Genomic DNA, 10,726 nt, shown 5'->3' with positions numbered 1-10,726 from the left:
TACCGATTCTATGAGGCTGCCAGAGTGAGGTCTGCCCTCACGTCCCTAGCCTCCTGACAGCGCTTGGCTCATGGCTTCCTAACTAGCCAGCACGCGCCTGAGCTGGGCGAGGATGGGGATCCCCTTCTCTCACGACGGGCCTCATTGGCGGCCTGGAGGGTGGGCAGGCTGTGGCAATAACACCTTCCGTGGGGAGGGGAGGGATAGGAAATGGGAGAAAACACAGTCACAGCCCCTGCCCTCTGCCCGCGTCAGGGACACCGCCAGCAGCAGTGCTGGATCTGTGCCAGGCACTCTTCTAGGGTCCAGAGCTAGAAAGCCACCCTGGCTTGCCCTCAGGGAGATTACACTCTGGTGGGAGAGTTAAGGCACATACCTAGACGTGCCTGTGGTACAAACACACAAAGTTAGAGATGAGAACTGTGGGGTGGAGGGAGGGCTCGCCATCCTCTGCAGGTGGACCCCACACAGTGCTTCCCCCCATGCTTTTCCACCAGCCAGCTAGGCTGGTACAGCGCCGTTGGTGTTTAATAAATGCTCACTGGAGATGGGGCGAGCTCCGAAGTGGTTTCCTAGAACTGCAGGGGAACAGGGGCCACCCTTCCTTCGACCCCTTTTCAGGGACCCTTCGTGAGTGACATCCAAAGGTGTTGCGCCTGTGATGGGAACAGATGAATGGAAGGTAATGGATGGAGCCTGTTTAGCTCCATCTGAAATACATATTCTGTAACAAGGCCCGGGGCCCAAAGACGGCTGGGAGGGTCTGGCCCTGAGCTCAGAGAGGCTCACACACGCTTGGGAGGGAAGGGGATGGATGGGGAAACTGACGGGAAAGACACTGTCACACAGAGATACTGTTTTGGCTGCAATTTTGTTTTCAATTCAAAAAACATTAAGTGCCTACTATGTGTCAGGCACTGTGCTAAAAAAGGCAGTCCCTTCCCTCAAGAAGTTTCCAAGCTAAGCAGAAACGATGTAATTCACAATTTCTAAAGTCTCCAAGTAAACACCCATAGATCCCTGATATCCTAGCTAACGAGAGAGACTCTCGCACCTCCAGAGAATCATGACATCAAACACAGATAAAAGAAAGATAATTTGGGAGGGAAAGTGGACCTTCATTTTGTTTGCTGGCCCAGTTTTGCAGCAGAATCCTGAGTAAGATGATGTGACCTGCTACTCCCCACTCAGGAAAACCCGAGTTCCAATCCAGCCGCAGACATTTACTGGTTCTGTGATCCCACGGCCCTCCCAACCCGGGAAGCTGTGACGATAATTGTAAGGCCCTAGCACAGTGCCTAGCACACAGCAGGCGCTCTATAAATGCTGGCTCTATCACTAACATTCTCACCATACTGCCCTCCCAGTGAGGAGCCAGCATCCAGCTCATCAAATCTCTGCTCTCCCACGGCATAATCCGGGCACTGCCTGAAATATCAGTTACACAGAACAGGACGCTGGATTGGTAGAAAGGTTTATTTGTTCAAAAAGGGCATGGGGAGAAGGGGCTGAGTCGCCTCCAGCACGTGCTGGCACCATGATCAGAGGTCATTAAAAAAGCGCTCCCCTCCCCCACCACGGCAACCCCTGCCCTGGCCCCCCAGGATCTCAGCACTCTCAGGTCAGCTGCTGCAGTGTGACAGTCCAGATGGGGTGGGCTATTTGACACCAGACAGTCCCAGTAAAGGGCCAGCAGATCCTAGTGCTGGTGGCCAAGGACAGGAGCTGAACTCCTAGGAGAAGCCAGGGAGGGAGAAGGGCTCCAGGTTCCCTCGGGAGGGGCAAGGCCAGCAGAGTCCTTACCAGCCCGGGCTGCTCAGAGGCTGAGGAAAGAAGGAAATGTTGAATGAGAAGTTACACAGACGGTCTGTTAGCAGGGAGGAAAGAGCCACCTTAGAAGAATTAAATTAAGGGGGAAAAAAAGCCACAGTTGGTCACAAACTCCTTTGTTTACTGAAACATGAAGCAACGACAACATCCCGGCAAAGGGGACCGCGCGAGTGAAGCAGTCCTCCCATACGACCGACCGCAGCCCGAGGGTTCAGCCCGCAAATAGCCTACCTGAAAGAGAGCACAACACAAGAGGCTTAGACACTGTCCGGGGACGGCGGGGCTCCGACTGCTAAGGGCTGGCTCCCAGCCTGTTTGGCGAGAGAAAACAGAGAACAAGCGTCAGTCCTGGACCCCACACCTACAGCGTGACTCCCTCCGCGACCCAGCCCGGGTGTGGGCGCTGTGCTGGGGGCGTGGGGGGTGGAGGGGCCCACGCCCAGCTGCGCTGGGGGGGACTGTCTGTCACTCCTACTGCTCACAGCTGATACAAGCCGGAAAGCCGGAAAGCTGACAAGTTTCTCAGAAGTGAGAAGCGACTGGGCACAGACATCAGGGAGGGAGCCGCTTATCCTTCTCACACGCACAGCGCCTACCTCCTGCTCTTCCCTGCATTTCTGCCAAATCCCAAGAACCCACGCCCTAGAATTCTGTGATTTTTCTGCAGCTCCAGACAGTGAGAGCCGGGAAAACGGCTTCCACACCAGGCTCCTGTCTACAATGACAGACCCCGGGCCTGCCTGGAGTTCGTCCTGGCGGGTGCCTCGTGGCACACTATACAAGTGACTCTGAAAGGCTCCCTACCAGACACCACCACAAGGGATGCTGAGTCCTCCCCCGGGGCTGTGGTGGCGGTCTCGGTGCGGACTCCTTCCAAATATCGCTTCTCTTCTGACACAGACCTAAGAGAGTTCTCCTGCACAAACCGCTTCACTGCTCACAGGGCAAACCCCTGTCATGTGGAGTCTGCCCTCAGTCTACACGGGCCTCTGGAGCTTCTTTTAGGGGCGGATGTCTAATTACAGGGCGTTGCCGCCAAGATGACGGGGGAGCCCCTCGCGGATGCGAGGCTGCTTCTCCTGCACCACCCAGGATGCGCACAGCCGGTGGCAGGTCCCCACTAATCCACTAATCCCGCCATCCTCAGTCAACCCCAGGGAAAATCCTCCCTTTCCAGCAAGAACATCTCAGCAAACTCGGCCAAGAACCCACCTCTCCTAAGGAAAGTATTTGAAAGCAGCTGGACGTCTCAGGCTGAGCCAGAAAGAAATCTCAAGAGATCAAGATCCAATCCAATTCTTGGGCAAAGTGGCCTACAGTGGGCAAGGGACAGGCCGCCCAGGTCCAGAACGTGTGTCCACTAACAACATCAACCCAGATACTCTGAGGGCAGCAGTCAGCTTTCAGCAAAGGGTGTGCAGGGAACGTCTTCCCACACTAAACGATGTGACGAGGCCTTTCCTGTCAGCCTGTGAATTAAACTAAGGGACATCTAGAAGCCCCCGGCCCCATCTCCCACCTCCGTGAAAGGCTCTCTCTTTGCCCCACGGCTATGTGCCACGTGGTCCCTGGTTTTACCAGTCTGCCCCCTATCATTTGTCCTTGGAAAAAAAGTAACTCCTCTCAGAAAAGATGGTTATGAGAAACAAGAATCGGAGGAAAAGAAATGTTATGTGGCCACGGTGATCCTCCCCCCTAAGCCCCAGAAAGAGATGGGCTCACAGTGTAATGTATACCTTTGGGAGGCTGTTCCCAGTGGAAGTAGTTGGCTTTCTTCTCTATAAAGCACTGGTGTCCCTTTCACCTCAACTAAATCGAACCTCTCCGCCACACCCCCCCCACTCTCACCTCGAGCTTTAAAAGGCCGAGTACCGCGCCCGGTCTGTATACTGCTCCCGCTCGTACCGCGCCACATCGTACAGAGAATTCCGCGCAGCTGCCGAGGCCTGGGACAGCTCATTCTCATGCCCATAACCGTAGCCCTCTCCGATAGCGGGGACCGCAGCTGCAGCTCGGCGCAGGGGGCTCCGGTCCCGCCCGTAATAGGAGGAGGTGGCTGCAGTAGCGGCGGCGGCAGCGGCAGCCACAGCAGCGGTGGCAGCAGCAGCTCCTGAGGCTGGCAACAGGTGTCTATCGTAAGGGTTGAGAGAGGAGGAGGTGAGGTGACTGCTCATGGCTGGGTTCTGGACTTGTGGGAGCTGGGACAGGGTCTGCTCTGCATAGTTGTACGCGGAGGCCGCCGCCGCTGCCGCCACCGCCTCATAAGACCTCACCCGGTAACGCTTATAATAGTCGAGCGCTCCGTATGGATTGTTGTAATACACTGACTCCCCGTAGCCCATGGCGTAGGGCGCGCGGATGGCTCCGTACTGCTCATTATACTGCTCGGTCAAGTCTGCCACGCGGCCCGTCCGATCCACTGGACACTCTTTGGACCAGTGGCCCTCTTTCCCGCACCGATAGCAGCCGCTCTGGTCTCCCATTCCGGGGGCGGTCCGGAGCCGGCTGGTGGACAGCTGCACGTGCATCCGTTTGCCTTGAAGAGACAGACGCGAGAAGAGTTGCTGTAAGTCAGTCACAGCCCTCATCCCCACCATAATCAAAAGCGAATTTGGTTAGAACAAGACACACACAGGAACACGCACGCACACACACACACGACTGTCCTTTTGTCACCAATCTGCCCCATGGAAGAGCGCACGTGAAGTTTAATAAAGGTGAGAGCAGGAGGATTTGGATCCCTTTCTACTTACCCCGGTGGCAGAGCCAGGACCCCCTCCCACAACTTTCCCATTTCACTCATATACAGAAATTTTTTTTACAGGTTTCCACTTCTCACTGCTAGGACTGTTGTTAATTGGAACAAGTCAAATTCTGCCACTGATTCTTCCAAATTAGTTTTTCTTAAGTACCTCGATTTGGAAAGATTTGGAAACCATCTTTCCAAGTCCCCCCAGCCCCCAATTCTGGCCACGCATGGTCTAAACATAGACTGCTTAGTAAACGGAGCCGTCAGCTTCTTTCCAGCTTGTGGTGGTTTAGGACCCAGAGAGATGTTTCCTCCAGCCTTTCCTTTGGCAGGTTATCACCAGAGGGCTCTGAGAGGTTGGGTGTACAAAACATACTTGTCTCATCTGCTTCACTCTGCAGGAGGTTGGCAGTGTAAGACACACTGTTCCACATCCCAGTTACCCCCTCTTCCACCAGAGGTAAATCAAGGCCCACAATGCAAAGGAAAACCACTTGTTTGCAGTCCCTCAACAAATGGAATTGGGACAAAAAGAGCTCGAAACAACACCAGTTTTCTGGGGACAATGCGCTTGTCCCATCGTCCCCATAATGGAGACGTTCAGCATTTCGTCCTGCAGTGCTGCCCCAAAAACTTCGCAGGGGATTATCCACTTGGTTAAAAATGCAGCATTTGCTTGAAGGCCTCTGGGCACCCAGACAAACATGCTACATCCATACTTCCCGGGAAACAACCCCTTACTGGAAACATCCAGGCTGCTTGGGGGGGGCGGGCCTGGTGGAAAACGGGCACTTTCCAAGATACCTGGGTCCCAGATCGCATAAGACTTTGGAAATCAAGGCAGCCCAGATGAGTCCAGTGCGGAATGCAGAGAGTGGGGATTTAGCGTTAGGAGGACTCACTTAAGGGCCGCTTAGAGCAAACCAAACTGCATTTGTCCCCCTCCATGATCAGCGGGTTGCTACCTCTTTAACAGACCTTGTTGTGGACGCAGCTATTCGACAGGAGGCCTCGTGCTCCACCATCCTGTTGGAAACAGCCCCGATTCAGAACGGCAGCCAGAACAGCGGCATGCACTGACCCTGAGAGGGGAGCGGGTTAGTGCAGGAACATCACTTTAGCACAACTCATTCACGCCACAATGCCTCATGACTTCTGCCAACCCAAACCTTGTCTGGTCCCTGCCTCAGAAGAATGAGAGCCCTGTCACCAACAGTAGCAAGGTGTGCAAAATCGATGTCATGGGTCATCGGCTATGGTCTCAAACTCTGACGTTTTGACGGTTTTGCCATTAAAAAAAAGGTATCCCCATCTTCAAACCTGGAAGTTATTAAAAGTCCTACAACACGAAGCTTAAACAGCTCTATAGCTACAAACTCAAAATGGACAAAACGGACCGTGACCCATGAAATTTAAAAGATGGCGTCCTGGTTCTGGTGTCAGAGCACAACATGGGGGCAGCAAGGAGGTGCAGTAGATAGAGCACCGGCCCTGGATTCGGGAGGACCTCGGACACATAACACTCGCTAGCTGTGTGACCCTGGGCAAGTCACTTAACCCCAACTGCCTCACCAAAAAAGCAAACAAACAAACAAACAAAACCAGAGCACAACCATGGCCAGTTTTTCCAAAGCAGCCAATCGGAATGCTATCCAGAGGCTCATTCTGAAGAATGTTTCCCCTGCTAAGCAGGCTTTTCCAAGCTTCTGGATCAGCTTTGGTGAAGTGGGCCCCCAGAGGCTTTCTCCTCCTGCTGCTCTTTCCTTCATCCCCTTTTGGTGGCTGGTAATATAGAGTCTGTAAATACCTATGGCATAACCCATGTCTGAAGTAGCCAACTAACTGCTGATCTTGAACTAAAACATCTGTAAAAACTGAAGACTTTCCCATTTATTTCTGTAAGTTTTTGAAAGGTTGCAGGTGGGGCTTTTATTTGTGATTCCTTAAAAGTCTTACTAACAGCATCTGGAAAATGTCCCGCTTCTCTACTTCTACCATGTCTTAGGGGACACCAAGGCAAAGACACCTGCAAGAAGAACAAGAGGGTTAAAAACTGCCCCTCCCTGCTACGTGAGGCGCGGCCAACAGGCTCCTGGGTGTGACTTCCACACTTCAGGAACCCAGGACTGACTGTCCCGGTGTGGGCCCCAGTCCCTCCTAGCCTCAGCAGACTGTCTTCCAGCACCGCTGCGGTGGAAAGAGTCACTGCCCTCTAGCCAGCCCGGGCATCAGCTCCTCCCAACTTAGACAGGTGGGTCCTCTGGGGGCCATGGGGCCTGGACTTGACAGCTGGGTGGCCATGCCTGGGGCCAGGTTTGTGCTCCACTGGCATCATCTTGACAACCCGGGGGTTCACCTCCACACTGTGAGGTGGGGGCAACGGAGGGAGCTCTGACCTTGCTCCCAAACACTTGCCACACAAAGAATAGTTGTTTTGAGGGTGGGAACGTAAGATAACACTGTGTCATCACTGACCAAGGGGAGACCTGTCAGGTTCAACTTTCTCAGCTCCCAGGGGGTTTTCCAGGATTCCCAGGGGTTGGGGACACAGCTGGCAAAGGAGCACTCCCAGAGAACTCATTTAAACTGAAAAGGCTGTACACCTGAGCCCTTGCAAATTATACTCTAAACAGCATGCTCTTGTTTACTTAGACAACTTCTTCAGGGGTTTCCAAGGCTATCTTTCTTGTACACATGCGGACCAAAAGACCCAGAAAAGACCTATTTAAATCTCTAGGCAGACACGGAAGCCCACTTTCCTGAATCCTTCTTCTAAAACGATAGGGAATTGCTTTATTCTTAAGATGCTGTCTTGGATGAGGATAACTTGAAGAAGCTTAGAGCTTTTTCCTTTCTTCCCCAGGACACATGCTTGATACCACAACTTCCAAAGTAAAAGCAAAATAAATAAATAAATAAATAAATAAATAAAGTTTTAAACTGCCCAGGATAGAGAAATGAAAGCTACCTGTTCCCACTGTCTGTACCCATTTGGAAACGGTATGGTAGAGAAGGGCTAGCATCTCATGAATGACATAACCCAGAATATCGCACAAATTGAAACATCCTCCTCCTTTTCTCCCTCACATCTGGAAGTGGCAAAGCAAGCTACCCCAATACGCAGACGTCTCTGCCTAAGGAGAGGGCAATGACGATGCAATGGCCAGGCAAGCTCAGACGTGACCACCTCCTTGTAGAGGAGAAGGGCTGGCAGCCTCCCGGCAAGCTTCTATTCTGGGTCTACAGAAAGCGAAGGTTAAGAAGAGAGCTGGGCTGCCAGCCTGATAGGCCCAGGAGAGCTTCTCAAGTTTAGTCGGCTGGCTTAGCCAGTACCTAATTTGTACATTCTGTCAAATTTGTAAGTTCTATTATCTATGCTAATTTTTTTTTCTCATCATCTGAAAAACAAAACAAAATAGCGTTGGTTATGAAAAAACCTCAACTGATAGCAACAAACTGGAATTCTCTTTCCCAGGAGATGATGGGGAAAAGCCAAAAGCTGGGAGCACCCTTTTCTGGTGGAGTTTATGTTCGAGACTCAAAAAGGAAGTCTCCTCTAAATCTTTAACCACCTCAAGAAGTGGCTTAGGCACCAACTACAGAATCATTTAAACCTTTCCACCCCTCCCCCAACCACAAAATGTACACATAAGTTTCATTACTCATAGCTTTTTAACCAAAGGATTTAAGTTAAAAAATTTTTTTTTTCATGGCAACAATGCTAAACTACAGCATGGCTACAGAGCTCGCTCCCGATTTTTCTTTTAACTAAAACAGTTTGTCTCGTTTTTTCTTTAGAAAAACTCCCAATCCCCCTCACCCCAAAAAATCGCATATACACAAATTTTCTTATGATTGGGAAACTCAAAAGCCATTTTCCAGAATATCAGCACTCAAAAAAAAAAAAAAAAAAAAAAAAAAGGCAGCTTAAACTTCACACTTAAGTAGCTTTCCAACCATGCCAGAGGACTGGCTGTTGGACATAATGATCTCCTTGTATTTTCTAGAAAGGCTGTTAGTGTCAGGACACACCTCTATCTATTCTTTCATTTTGTCTTTTAATTCAACGAAAATCTATCGGGCAAAGCCCGGGATGTCATCCTCATGACAATCCTGAGAGGCTCAAGCAGGTCGCACTGCAATGCCAATTTTACTAACAGAACAAATGAGGCACCGAGAAGTTAAGGGACTCATCCAAAGCCACAGAGCTGGTCAACAGTAAGACTGGAACTCTGAGCCACCTTGGAGCCCTGAGTCCTTTCTGAGAGACCAGGAGAAGTACCATGACAAGTCATCGGAGCTACTTCATGTAGGGCTCTCCCCTGGAGCTCACCACAATCACAAAGTATTACCCCTGGAAAGCCACAGCGAACCCTGACTGCACTCCCTTCATCTTAGGCGATGAGTTTGTTCGAGGTCCCTGAACATCTGGGGCCCTTCCCGTTCTCCCGGAATTTGCCTTCCTTCCCACTACGCCTTGGGCAGTGGTGACAATAAGGCCTGCCTGCCTCATCTGATGACATTCAAGGTCAAAAGCTGACAGAGACGAAACTCTGCGTGACCCAGACTGATGCTGATCAAATTGTGCTTTCTTATAGGAGGAGGGCTCCCAAAGAGGCTTCTTCCATTAACACCCAAGTCCGTACTTTTTATTCCAGCCCTAAAGAAAGACGCGTCTCAGAAAAACTCAAGGCTCTTTCCCTCGCTAGCGCTAGAGGCGTGTTGGGGCCTTGTGGTCAGTGGGAATGGCCTGGACGGTGCTGGCCCAGCCGGGCCCCCGCCTCCCGGCCCCGCGTCCCCGCCCGCCCGCGCTCACCTTGGAACTCGGTGTTGTCCAGGCCGCGGATGGCCTCCACGGCGTCCTCGGCGCGCTCCATGTGCACGAAGGCGTAGTCCTTGACGATGTCGCACTCGATCACGGACCCGTACTCCTCGAACTTGGCGCGCAGCTCCATGTTGGTGCACGTGGGGCTGATGTTGCCCACGTGCAGCTTGGTGGAGGCCTTGCTCTTGTTCTTGCTGGCCTCCACGTTGATGTTGACGCCGTGCAGCTTGTAGTGGTGCAGGTTGCGGATGGCGTCCTCGGCCGCCGTCTTGTCCTCGATGTGCACGAAGCCGTAGTTCTTGATGATGTCGCACTCGAGCACCTTCCCGTACTGCTCGAACAGCGAGCGGATCTCCTGCTCCGTCGCCTCGCGGGGCAGGTTGCCGATGAACAGCTTCACCATCTCGACGGGGCCTGCAAGACACCAGGCTGGCACCGAGTCCGGGGCCGGGGCCGGGGCCGAGCGGACGGAGGCTGGGGACCCGGGGGGGCGGGGGCCGGGGCCGTGGCGAGGGTCTGGAAGGGGCCAGCCGTCAGCGCGCACTGGGCGCCCGGCGGAGCCCGGGCGGGGCGGGGCAGCGCGGGCACACAGCAGCAGGCGCTCGGGAGCACTCGGTTTCCCCGTCAGGCCCCCACGCCCCGCCCGGGGCGCCCCGAGCGAGCCTCGGTTTCCGAAGGGACAGGGACTAGTCACCTCGCAGGCGGCTTCCCAAGCCCCGCCCCGCCCGCGGCTCCGCCCCCTGGGCGGCAGAGCCCGCCCCCGCCCCGCCCCGCCCGCAGAGGCCTCGCCCCCGGCCCCCCCACCCGGTTGTCCCCCCCACCTCTCCCTCCCCCGGGTCCCCGGTCGCACCTCCGGGGGCGGCGGCGGCTCCCGCGTCTGTCAGAGTCAACCCGATAAAATGGCGACGGCCGCTCGAGCCTCGGCGCGACCTCCCAGCTCCGCGCCCGCCTCGCACCGCGGCCAACGCACGCACGCACGCACGCACGCACGCAGGAGGCAGGCACGAGCCCGGCGCGAGCGCGCCCGCCCGAGCACGAGCGCTCACTGCCGCGGCCGGCCAATCCCGCCGCCGGCGCAAACAGCGTGAGCAAACGGGGCCGGCCCCGCCTGCCTTTCTCTCCGCCCACGGGGCGGGGGAGGGGCGGGGGCTGATGATGACGTCAGAACGCCCTGCCGGCAAGGCCACGCCCCCGAGGGCCGGCCAATCCCCGCCCCGCAAACCAGGGCCGGTTCTCCCACGTCAGAAGGAAAGGGGCCGGACTGAACCATTGCGGCGTTCTTTGAACGGCGGCTGGGGGGAGGTGGGTTATTCCACTTGACG

General features: G+C 54.3%; 1 protein-coding gene across 10 annotated transcripts; it reads right to left on the bottom strand.

Moving 5' to 3' along the window:
* Positions 1-1,457: 1,457 nt before the first annotated feature.
* Positions 1,458-10,333, bottom strand: LOC114038766 (RNA-binding protein 4B). 10 transcript variants are annotated; one of them, XR_003568587.1, is made up of 5 exons: positions 10,255-10,333; positions 9,396-9,818; positions 3,679-4,366; positions 3,043-3,299; positions 1,458-2,141 (listed from the first exon to the last, which is right to left on the bottom strand). XR_003568587.1 is itself a non-coding variant. In XM_027856191.1 (4 exons), the coding sequence occupies exons 2-3, from the start codon at positions 9,805-9,807 to the stop codon at positions 3,687-3,689; spliced, it is 1,092 nt and encodes a 363-aa protein (XP_027711992.1). In that variant the 5' UTR covers positions 9,808-9,818; positions 10,255-10,333; the 3' UTR covers positions 1,458-2,141; positions 3,679-3,686. The 10 variants fall into 10 exon arrangements, 6 of the variants coding, with proteins under 6 accessions (XP_027711992.1, XP_027711993.1, XP_027711995.1 ...); XR_003568588.1 differs by having other exon boundaries at positions 1,458-2,061; XR_003568590.1 differs by having other exon boundaries at positions 1,458-1,823.
* Between the last annotated feature and the right edge of the window lie 393 nt (positions 10,334-10,726).

The sequence above is a fragment of the Vombatus ursinus genome, unplaced genomic scaffold (genome assembly GCF_900497805.2).
Source record: "Vombatus ursinus unplaced genomic scaffold, bare-nosed wombat genome assembly UNPS02011369.1, whole genome shotgun sequence".
In the NCBI taxonomy this organism is placed as follows: Eukaryota; Metazoa; Chordata; class Mammalia; order Diprotodontia; family Vombatidae; genus Vombatus; species Vombatus ursinus.
This window is presented reverse-complemented; position numbering and strand designations above follow the sequence as displayed.

Excerpts from the sequence above, each read along its gene's own strand:
- LOC114038766 (XM_027856191.1), bottom strand. The coding sequence starts at position 9,807 with ATGGTGAAGCTGTTCATCGGCAACCTGCCCCGCGAGGCGACGGAGCAG. Across the intron at positions 4,367-9,395 it reads GGACAACACCGAGTTCCAAG|GCAAACGGATGCACGTGCAG; the intron begins GTGAGCGCGGGC and ends TGTCTCTTCAAG.